General features: G+C 43.2%; 1 protein-coding gene across 1 annotated transcript in view; it reads left to right on the top strand.

Annotated features, from left to right (window-relative positions):
• The window catches only part of opcml (opioid binding protein/cell adhesion molecule-like), a gene marked incomplete at both ends in the record, with an annotated part of 498,196 nt that overhangs the window by 335,499 nt on the left and 150,130 nt on the right, over nt 1-12,567 (top strand). The window contains one exon of the mRNA XM_083639111.1: nt 7,516-7,641. Within this exon, the coding sequence (XP_083495237.1) occupies nt 7,516-7,641 (126 nt within the window). The remainder of the gene's footprint in view (nt 1-7,515; nt 7,642-12,567) is intronic.

The following is a 12,567-nucleotide window of genomic DNA, read 5'->3' on the forward strand; positions in this document are numbered from 1 at the left end:
TTAGTACATTTAAATTGACCTTAATGGCATCTTTTCTGAAGTACACTTTATAAAAGTACATGTTAAATATACTTTATATTAAGCACAAAAAGTAAAAGTATAATTATAATAACTTTTGTATACTTAAATTATATTTCAAATATACAAAAGTATACTATTTTTTCACCTGGGTCTCAACCCAATCTAACTGCAGTTTAAATACTGCAAGCATGTAAATACCCTACACTATAGCAAGATCAAAGTGAAAAGAATGTTCTAAATGCATCAGCTAGAAAAATATAGCCTATTAGATTGGTGAAAGTTTGTCCAGAAAGATATCATTTTCTCTCGCCTGCTGCAGGAAGGATGATGCACATAAATATACCCTACATTATGTAAAGTCATTGCATAAATGTGTTTTTATTGTAAAACTAAATGTGAAGTAGGGCCAAGTTATTGGAGCGGACATCACAGTATAGCAGATGACAGTAGAAGCGCGTTCCGCTGTCACTTATCTAAATCACGTTAAATCGACAAGGGATATATATAGGCCCAGGAGGACATATATGTTTCACATAGGGTGGTGTTTTCATTTCGATGTTTTATTTGGTCCAATATTGAAATGTTCTACAATTGCAGGTTGTGTTACCATTACACATTATTTAGATCTACCTTTATATAGGTTTTCGGCTCATTTGGTTGCTATTTAGTAGCGAAATGGAGTACCACAATGCATGCTGGGACATGCCAGGCAGTGAACTTACAACTTATTTTTCCTATGGGAAGTGTGTTGTGTCTGTCTGAGCGAGGGAGTCAGAGAGAGAGAGAGTCGTATTGTGCCTGTCAGACTGAGGAGAGAGGGAGAGAGTGACACAGAGAAGGGTGACAGAGGGGAGCCAGAGGGGAGCGCTCCACGCAACCAGCGCACTGAATAGGCCTGGTTTTCAAAAGCGCAAAGCGCTAAATTTCCGCCAGGTGGGAAGATATCATTAGGCCGATATTTAACGCCGAAACGCCCATTCTTGCCCATTCAGGGAGTGCGCCACGCCCATTCAGCCTAAAGCGCATTTGGCAGCGTAAAGCCATATTGATATCTTCCCGAGGCAGGCGCAAGGCACGTTTTTTAGCGCCGAAGGCCTGTGGGAGAATAGGGGCCTACGGCTATATTTTTCTAGCCGATGCGTTTAGAACATTGTTATCAGTTTGCTCTTGCTATAGTGTATTTACATGCTTGCTGTATTTAAACTGCCATGAGATTTGTTTGAGGAGCATTATGGACACAGACAGGGATGAAAGAGGGAGGGGGAGCTCAGAGCGCTTTGGTCGGGCTTTTCTGACCGGACTGGATCGCTCCGTGGAATCGGCGCTTGAAAGGGAAGAGTGTGATTAGTTTACTGCAGATCGCCAATGGCCACAGTTGTGAATAATTCTACGCTTAAAAGGCGTGGTTAAATGGTTAGCGCCGGCTTTAACGCCGAGGGGAAATTAGGGAATGCGCCTGACCACGCCCAGTAATAGCGCTGCGCCCGGCCTTAAACACTAATTTAAGGCCAGGGGGAAGATAGAGCCAGTAGTGTGTAGAGCCCACAACATCAAACATAAGAGTGACACATTCACAACATTCACACTTAGCAGTGCAGTCAGTCTGTGCAAATGACGTGCTTAGCAGCAAGCAGCACATAAAACATTTATGAGTGGAGAAACAGGACTATTGTTAACAGTTCATTGTATGTTCCTGGAGAGGCCATCCAGAATGTATGCTGCATGTCATGCATGGCAATGATTGAATTATTTTATGCATTTTTATTATATGGCATCTCTTTTTTATCTCTCTTTGTAAAGCACTTGTAATTGCATTCAATGTATGAAAATGTGCTATATGAATAAATGTGCTTGCTTGCACAACTATTTTTCAGTTTAGAGGCTGTAGAGTAAGTATAGAATCTTGCATAATGCAAATCCTGTACAGTAGTAAATTGCATACAAAATCATTGACTAATAAACCATGGTCACAGCTAACAGGCCAGTCTATTTATGTACATGTGTGCAGTATATGTATGCATATATTTATGTTTTATTTGATACTTATTCAGTATACAGTATTATAAATTCTATTCCTCAAACCACTTCTCTCTGGTGAGCAGGTATAAAGGTCATCCTAATGAGATAGTCAGTTGACATTAAGGGAAATAATGTTTCATGGCTCACAATAATTAAACCCAGCATTGATTTTCTCCTTTTTTATGTTCAGTGTAATTGTCCTTATACAATTTACAATTCATTTTCTGATCGGTTCGGTTTGTGTAATCAAGTTTTGTCTTGCGTGTGTGTGTGTGTGTGTGTGTGTGTGTGTGTGTGTGTGTGTGTGTGTGTGTGTGTGTGTGTGTGTGTGTGTGTGGCACACACATGTATGGCGACTGAGGGAAGAGGTCTTCTTGGAGTCGTGTTTGAAGAGCACCTTGCATTTTTTGCATTCGACGTATCCTACTGCCTGTCATCAGGCCAGTATAGCCTACTGGAATTATTGAATGATCAAAAACATTATTGTAATAAACCAGCCCGCAAAGGGCTCTGTTGGAGACCAAACAACATGCGAATATGGAAAATAGATAGGCCTACAGCTTTATTTTTTATCAATGTAACAAGGCTAAAATAGCCTACATGGAGGGAATCACAGGTGAATTACGGGGTTCCAATTGTCACCGAGGGACTAGTCTCGCTGGCCAGCCTCCCCTCCCTACCGTGAGAGGAGTCTGGCGCCGCAGGTCTCCATAGTGGGATTGCGATGGGTGGCGCTTAGTGCCGCAGTGTCCTTGGAAAATAGTTTCCAACAATCCAACTTGCCGTTTTCAGTGTGTAGCAACGAGCTAGCGTGTAGGTTTCTGCCGTTAGCTTGCTAGCTAGTTAGCGTTGTTGTTTTCACTGAGGCGGCAGGGCACTATTTACAGCGACACACAGGGAGGAGGGAGCGGACGCCGCTCTGATTGACATGGTCGGAGCCAATGACAGAGCTTGTAATAAGCCGGGAGCGGACATCCGGCAGCGACTGAAACAGTCGCTCCAATGGGAGAGCAGAGTAGAGCAGCGGAGGGTTTATCCCAGTTATGGAGACCTGCGGCGCCAGACTCCTCTCACGGTAGGAGGGGAGGCTGGCCAGCGAGACTACCGAGGGACTGTCTATCCCCCCTGTGTTAAAGTCGAGCTGAACCCAAGAATGACTTTTCTTTTCTTTTAGTTCAAATACCTGGGTATGCAGTGCACCCATTTTATATGCAAAACAAATCACAACAATCTAATTTCTTTAATTTTTCACACTTTTTCACATCAACTACTAACTACTAACTTGGCCAAATGTTAGAAACATGAACACAAAACAAAAACTATAATCTCTGAGAATGCAAAGAAATGTAACTGGCTCGTTAAAATGCGCATTCCAGGGATATCATATCGTTACAGCAGTGATAATGGCGCGCGCATCCGAGACGCTTGGTTGTCAGGGGTTGCACCTCGGAGATTCCAGGCCGACATGCTGCACTCTCCGCTCGGCAACACGAAGGCAGCTGGCTGCCTGCGGGTCGCTGACATCCACTCCTCCCGTCAAAAGGCTCTTCCCGAGGGGAGCGCCACGAAACATTGAATCCCACTCGATTTGGAGGCGGAACACGCCAGGATTGGCCAAAGCCCAATCCAGTCCCCAGGATTGTCAAATAAAATCATCGACATGCTACTATGACCCGCCTCTCAACCGGTCATCTTAGACAAACTATGTTTTCAGTCTGAAACGGACTCATTATGCACGTGACGAACAGGTTCAGTTCGACTTTAAGGCAAACCACGAGAAACTGATTAGGCGAACCACTGCAAATGCAGATAGATCAAATGGTAATAGGATTACACACAGCATGGCACACGTGAAAGGATGGCACGCAAAGCATGCAATAAATACACAGCAACGATTCCACACTAAGAGGGGCTACCCCAAAACATCCGGGTTACACACGTCAAACTGGGACAGACCCAGCAAACATCATCTTGACCGCGACGTCACCAGACGATAGAATTGTGGTTTGGCATCTACCCAGAAAGTCATGCCGCTGCCGGCCACAAAGTGACGTTCTCTCCATGTTCCCCCATAGTAGCGTCTATACTGTCTCTTGTAAAACACATACTATTGATCTTATTGCTTTGGAAACACCACATGTAGGTGTCTTTTGTGTTTTAGTTGAATAAAACGACATTTGATTGACAATTTATTTGGTGGTGTGATCAGATAGTCACAGTGTGACGTGTACTCCACGTGCAATGACTACAATTATTGAACGCACATTTTTTTTAAATATGAAAACACGTTTATGTCATATAGTATACCGTAGTATAGTTTTAACCTGTAGTATGTGTGTAAGTGCCCATAGCAACCCAGCAAACATCGTCTTGACCGCGACGTCACCAGGCGATAGAATTGTGGTTTGGCATCTACCCAGAAAGTCATGCCGCTGCTGGCCACAAGGTGACGTTCTCTCCACGTTCCGTAGTAGTGTCTATACCTCTTGTAAAACAAGAAATATTGATCTCATATTGCTTTGAAAACACCACATGTATAAGTGTTGATTGACAATTTATTTGGTGGTGTGATCACATAGTCACAGTGTGACGTGTACTCCACGTGCAATGAGTACAATTATTGAACGCCAATTTTGTTTAAATATGAAAACATGTTTATGTCATATAGTATAGTTTTAACCTGTAGTGTCTGTGTAAGTGCCCATAGCAGTGCCTCTATTGTATTTATTATCACAAGCTTCCTGAATCCTGTGGTGTATGTCCCATTACTCTTGCCGTAACTGAATGCAGTGTGTTCTGGGTAAACCTACATTAGCGTATCATATAAAATATATACCTGTCTCATCTTGGTTGAAATCATCAAACTGAATTAATGTAGCATTAAGTGCAAGGCAGCCTCACAATGCAAGTTCTAGTATGAACCTTCAACATTGAGGACAGTATAAGCCATACAGAGTAGACACACGCACAGTCAACATAAAGTCTTACATTACATGATCTAAAATAAATAAAATGAAATAATCTCATCGCTGGTTGGAATCATGAAACTGAATTAGCGAGGTAGCCTTGCATGCACGTTCCAGTAGGAACCTTCCTTGCTAGTATGTATGCCAAAATGCAGAAAGTATTTCCAATAAGTCATTAGCCGAGTGGTTAAGAGAGAGGACTCTGAAGCAGGCGTGCCGAGATTGAACGCCGCTCGAGGATGTCTTTTTTCTCTCTTTCCATTCCGGATATATAATTAGACCCTGATGTAGTGGTTTGACGTCCAGCAGACGGTCGTTATACGTGAAAATGTTTGCTGGGGAGAGATGACTCCTATAGGTAAGTTGGCCGCCCACAGTAAAACCTCCGACACTTCCTCTCATTTTACGCACGACATACAGGGGTATAGGGAGGGAATGACGCACACAACATTTAACATTAATTAAATAATTAAGGGTTAAAACGTATCCCCCCCCCCCCCCCCCCCCCCCCAGAGAGAGGGAGGGAGGGGGTGAGAGAGAAAGGAGAGAAAACCAGCGGAGAAGTGAGATTTTTAGTGAGATTTTCATTGTCGGGTTAACGAGATGTCGGACTAATGAGATGTCTGTCCAATGGGACATTTTTCGGACTCGTGAGATGTCGGACTCGTGAGGTGTCGGACTAGGGGGCAGTCCCCGCACAGGTGGTCCTAAATGAACCAATAGAGCTGGCTTTAGGAATGCATACTAATTGAATCAGTACATTCAAAGGTCAGTGGGATGGAGAGTAGCATTACTCCACCTCTGATCCCCTGGCACAGGCCACACATTATGACCACATTATTCATTTACCTTTTATTTATGTGGAATACTGTATGTGCTAAAAAAAAATCATTTTTACAATTCCCACTCTAATACTGAATCCACTTCCATTTCATGAGATTTAATACGATACTGTACATTAGTAAAAGGCTGTCTTAATTAGGACCGATTAAATGAGAGTTAAATATAGTTTTAAGATCAATATTTAATAATGCAATTTAACATTATAATCGCAGAGATGTCTGACAAATGTGAGACTGACTGTTGAATAATGCCTTGGTAGTCCAGTCATTGGACCAAGACAATTGTGAATCAATTATTAATACAATTAAGATTATCATTTATTAAGTACAGGCAGAGTGACAGAGTAAAGTTCCAGAGTACCCAATGATGTTGCTACAGTACTCTATGCATTGATCTTCTCTTTGTCATTCAGAATTGAAATTCCAACAGGCTGACGACAAATCATTGCAGAGCTTTTGTACAAAACAGTGGAGACCAAGAATCAATCATCAACTTGGCCCAATTGAATCAGGTATAGTGTTATGTGACAAGGCCTTCTCGCCTGGTAGCTGGAATTTTCCCCAAAACAAACTAATGTTCCAGTCCAGATTTCTTACTGGCCTACAGCTATGTCTGCTTCCACAGTATAATGACCCCCTCTGTTTCCCAGGCCCAAGTCTGAAAGTAAGATCCATGTGTTTGATAGGGCAGTGATATATTCATATCAAAATAAGATCAATGTGATTTATATGGCAGTGATACCAAGGACCCCTAATTTACATTAGAGCCATGGACCCTCATTTGATTACTTTTTTTATACCCAAATCTGAGAATATTTTTTTATTGTTACATGACTTTCTCCAGAATTCCATGACTATCTGTATTGTATATATAACAGTGAAATTAAAATAGCCATTCTTCTACATTCTCTAATTTATGTTCTTGTAAGTGAAATAATCGTGAATTTAACAATTTATCAGTTTGATGGGGACCCCCTGGATCTCCTTTAAGGAACCCTGGTGGTCCCCGGACTCCACATTGAGAACCACTGTTATAGGGAACAAACCTTGTGAGATATATAGCCCACCCTTGATAGTAAACCTACTGTACAGTAAAAATGATAATGAGAAGACAGCTGAAAACACATCCTGCTTGTTTCATTAATGAGCCTAAAGTTCAAGTTGTCAGGAGTGAGTTAAATTAGAGCGAAGGAGGCTAACTTCTGACACTTGATTGCTCCCTCAGCCTCACAGAGCACACACACGCGCGCGCGACACACACGCGCGCGATGCGCACGCACGCACGACACACACGCGCGCGATACGCACGCGCGCACGCACGCACGCACGCACGCACGCACGCACGCACGCACGCACACACGCACACACACACACACACACACACACTTAGCTGGTCCAGCCAGAAACATGAAATCATGTCTTACTCCAAATCTGGCTGATGCTTGTCTAATGAGCAAAGATACATCATGAAGAAAATCAATCATGTGTAACACCACAGCGAGCCAGAGGATTGTCAAATTTGTCAGCTCATTTCATGCTAATTGAGTCCCCGACTCGGGCTTATTTTTAACCTCATCACTGTACTTACCACGTGGAATAGCAAGCGCCTTACTCACGTGTCGTTAATTAAACCGAAAACATCAATCATGCTTTGCTTTCCCCCTCAGTACCTGCAAGGATCACCAACATATCCAAGGACGTCACGGTGAACGAGGGCAGCAACGTCAATCTCATGTGCCTGGCGATCGGCCGGCCCGAGGCTAACATCATATGGAAGCATCACTCACCAAGAGGTAAGCTAGCTGCTGTTTACACATTCTTTTTCTTATGGCTGCACTCTGATCTGTATGTCAAACTACACCTGTCCTATCAGACTCAATGCTCTGTGTATGTCAAACTACACCTGTCCTATCAGACTCAATGCTCTGTGTATGTCAAACTACAGTACACTTGTCTATCAGACTCTATGATCTGTATGTCAAACTACACCTGTCCTATCAGACTCAATGCTCGGTGTATGTCAAACTACAGTACACGTGTCTATCAGACTCTATGATCTGTATGTCAAACTACACCTGTCCTATCAGACTCAATGCTCTGTGTATGTCAAACTACAGTACACTTGTCTATCAGACTCTATGATCTGTATGTCAAACTACACCTGTCCTATCAGACTCAATGCTCTGTGTATGTCAAACTACACCTGTCCTATCAGACTCAATGCTCTGTGTATGTCAAACTACACCTGTCCTATCAGACTCAATGCTCTGTGTATGTCAAACTACACCTGTCCTATCAGACTCAATGCTCTGTGTATGTCAAACTACAGTACACTTGTCTATCAGACTCTATGATCTGTATGTCAAACTACACCTGTCCTATCAGACTCAATGCTCTGTGTATGTCAAACTACACCTGTCCTATCAGACTCAATGCTCTGTGTATGTCAAACTACACCTGTCCTATCAGACTCAATGCTCTGTGTATGTCAAACTACACCTGTCCTATCAGACTCAATGCTCTGTGTATGTCAAACTACACCTGTCCTATCAGACTCAATGCTCTGTGTATGTCAAACTACAGTACACTTGTCTATCAGACTCTATGATCTGTTTGTCAAACTACACCTGTCCTATCAGACTCAATGATCTGTATGTCAAACTACACCTGTCCAGAACCTTCCGTGTTTGGAGTGAGAAGGGGCAGGTTTCCATCAAAGACCTACATATATATATAGATGGCCAATTTGCATCCTTTGATCAGCTGAAGATGAAGTTTGAATTGCCTGGCACGCACTGGCTCAGATACTTGCAAATCAGGGATCATGTTCGATCCAAGATTAATACCTTTGAAACAATCCCAGATGAACATGCTTTCTTCGATGTTTTGCTGAGCCCTCCTCATTCCAAGCATCTAATTTCTAGGTGTATATGTTTGTTTGACAACTGCATCACGGCCTCTCCTGAGAGGATTAGAGAAGCATGGCAGGGGGAACTTGGCATTGAGTTATCTGATATTGTATGGGATAGGAGTTTGTCTGTGGTGCAGCTCTGCTCAGTTAATAGTAGACACCAGCTGATCCAATTTAAAGTCATCCATCGTCTTCACTATTCTAAGCAAAAGTTGCACAAGATCTACCCCTCTGTCTCTTCACTCTGTGATAGATGTCAGGTATCGGAGTGCACTCTGTCTCATGCCTTCTGGTTCTGCCCTTCAGTGGCAGGATTCTGGGCCAAAATATTTGACTGGTACTCTAAGGCCTACGAAATAACCCTTCAAAATACATAAAAAAATACACCTGTCCTATCAGACTCTATGATCTGTATGTCAAACTACACCTGCCATATCAGCTCTATAACCTGCTACAGTCAATTTTATATTGTTTTCATTATTCTTTTTTGCAATTGTCAGAGGTATTTCAGAAGTTTCCCATTACAAACATGTCCATGTCAGTCATCGCACAATACGACGTCACTCGTCGTATTGTTATTAACGAGGACTGATGACTGAGGACTGATGATGACTGACGAGTGAGGACTGATGACTGAGGACTGATGACTGATGAGTGAGGACTGATGACTGATGACTGACGAGTGAGGACTGAGGACTGATGACTGAGGACTGACGAGTGATGACTGACGAGTGAGGACTGAGGACTGATGACTGATGACGGACGAGTAAGGACTGATGACTGAGGACTGATGACTGACGAGTGAGGACTGATGACTGAGGACTGACAAGTGAGGACTGAGGACTGATGATGACTGACGAGTGAGGACTGATGACTGAGGACTGATGACTGACGAGTGAGGACTGATGACTGAGGACTGATGACTGACGAGTGAGGACTGATGACTGAGGACTGATGACTGACGAGTGAGGACTGAGGACTGATGACTGAGGACTGAGGACTGATGACTAACGAGTGAGGACTGATGACGGACGAGTGAGGACTGAGGACTGATGACTGACGAGTGAGGACTGATGACTGAGGAGTGACGCCATATTGTGCGATGACTGACGTGTGAGGAGTGAAACAGTATTGCAGGAAGAATGACAGCGTTTTCGTGTGAGGACTGAAGGCGTTTCAGAACACACTCGATACGGTTTACTATGATACACAAGAACTGACAACGCTTAGACTGAGGAATGATAGCCAATACCCTGAGGGAGGAGGATGCCCTAAAATGGTTGCCATATACACCTCCCTCCTCCTGACACACGCTTCACTTGAGCGGTCGCCCACATGAAGCGCAGCTGATCACCTCCAGCGGGATGTGAATGCGTAGCGTTTGTCTCAGCTTAGCCGCGGCTGGGTTTACGATGAATAACGGCGGGACATTCATTGGGTGAGGCCGAGTATTTGCGGCCTGTGGCATGACTGGGGGCCCGAGGTCCAATCAGACGTTTGGCTGGAGGCCACTGTCAGTTAGTATAGGGTTGTTGTGCTGGCACCATACAGCCTGTAAGGAGCGCCAAGTAAGCTGCGTGTGCCTCGGCGTGTGCGTGGGGGCGTGCATGTCCTGTGTTCTAATTATGTAGGCGGCGTGCTTCCCACTGAGCATTCAGCAGTGTGAGTCATGCACTGCCTCTCTATAGGATCAGACGTTCAGCCTCCAACATGACATGAATGCTTACGGCCCAGCTGTTCCTCTCTCCCTCCCCAAACAGTATCTACACAGAGCCACCAGACTCGGCTCCTCGCGGCCCAGCAGCTCTCCACCACCGCGGCCATCAACAGCATTTCCATCCCCCCCCACCCCCCGATGTAGCCTACCGGTTCCCCAATATTTACTCTGAATATCATGATCTCCCTGCAGACTGTTCATCTGACGTGCGCATTGTAATCACATTTAAAAAGGATAACTTGAATGAAAGCCTTGCATGCTGACTGTAAAAATAGTGTACTTTCACCCTCTGCAGTCAATTTTTTTGATTTTGGTATACAGTACATTGAAACTTTTTAACCATTATTTATATCCCTAAAAGGTGCCTTAATGAAGTTTATACTGCTCCATAGCACAACATGACCATAATATACATACTGTACATGTACAGTATGTGGTAGTTTGATGGGGTTATTGACCACATTTTGTTCTCAAGCTAAAAAAAATGCAAATGGCAAAGCTGTGAAACATTACCTCTTCAACAGTTGTTTCTGTTTCAGTTGTTCTAGTGAGATAGCTCTCTCATTCTATTGTGAAATTGTTTATTTCTAATACAATCTATGCCAGAGACCTGACAGCAGTGTCGCACTGCCTTTGTCGCCACTCACCAATAGATCAATAAGTCTTTAATGCTGATACTCTTGAGTACAAACTCAGCCTCAAGTATTCAAGAGACTACAGAGCTGCTCCTCTAAGGACACAAATACGCCCAGTCAACAAAGACTATAATGTCACCAAATGAGCATCTTCTGCTTGTTTCTGCAAGTGAAACATTATTCAGAAAATAAGTCAATAGGTTGTTTGTTATATAGACTGAAAAATAATCCTCTGCTTTGCCCATGTGAGGTCTTGTGAGAGAGAAAAAAGTCAATTCTCAGCACAAATACTGGACACTCACCACGACAACAACATGCAGTGGCAAATTAAGTTATAGAATCTATCTTGAAAAGCCATACACAGGCCGTCTGTAGCCAGGGAGACTGTCGTGTGCATGTGTATGTGTTATTGTCAACAGAGAAGATAATGGCTTATCTTACTTGACATGTCTCTGAGTAGCACTAATGAAAAGCCAGGAGATACGGGAAGATGTTTGGGCAGCCAGAGAAATGTTCACTGGCAGCAAGAATCTTTAATGTTTTTCTTTGTTTTTTTCTTACGGAGTGCCATTTTCCTGACTAGCTCCTCACCGTTTGCTTTTCATGTTTGTTCCATCGATAATGGACTGAGGATAGTTGTTTGTGCACGGCATATGATTTGAGATGTTCATACTCGCTGGTGCCAGGAACATGAGCACATGTACTGCATCAGCCAATGATGCAAGAAGATGCCTCACCTTTTGCGGTATGAAAATGGCAATGACATTACAGAGAACTGGCCATGGGAATCTATATTAAAGTTGCACTGCCTAATCCGAGCCTTGTTAACAACATGGGAACCTGAGGCTTTTTCCGGGGTCAGCCCAATGTTCCCAGGGCCCAATGTTCCCCGGAGGTTGTAACAGTCCTGGAAACACCTGGAAAGTCTGGGGCAATCCTGGAAACAACCTCCCCAGATATGAATCTTAAATATAAATAAAAGCTAGCCCAGATTTGAAATGTGTACCTGTAATGGTCTTTGAACTGGACCTGGTTTTATGCTGTCTAGATGCGGAAAAATAACAATGAAATCTCAGTGGAAATGGTGGCCATCTTGGATTTGAGGTCAAATCTGACTTCCCTCCACATCTGAAAATAAACCGTATGGTATTCACTCACTATCTGATTTGTGAAACTTTTATCCTATTTGTGAAAACTAAAATAATGGATGATTTCACTGAGATTTCATTGTTTTTTCGCATCTAGATAAAACCAGGTCTAGTTCAAAGACCATTACACTTACACATTTCAAATCTGGGCTAGATTACCAAGGGGACCCTAGACTGTCACCAAGAAACACTTTGAGATTTGTGAAACTTTTATCCTATCTGTGAAAATGGGAAAAATGGAAGATTTAATTGTTTTTCCCCATCTAGACTGCATAAAACCAGGTCCAGTTCAAAGACCATTACACTTA

This window comes from Poromitra crassiceps, assembly GCF_964638095.1.
Source record: "Poromitra crassiceps genome assembly, chromosome: 1".
Classification (NCBI taxonomy): Eukaryota; Metazoa; Chordata; class Actinopteri; order Beryciformes; family Melamphaidae; genus Poromitra; species Poromitra crassiceps.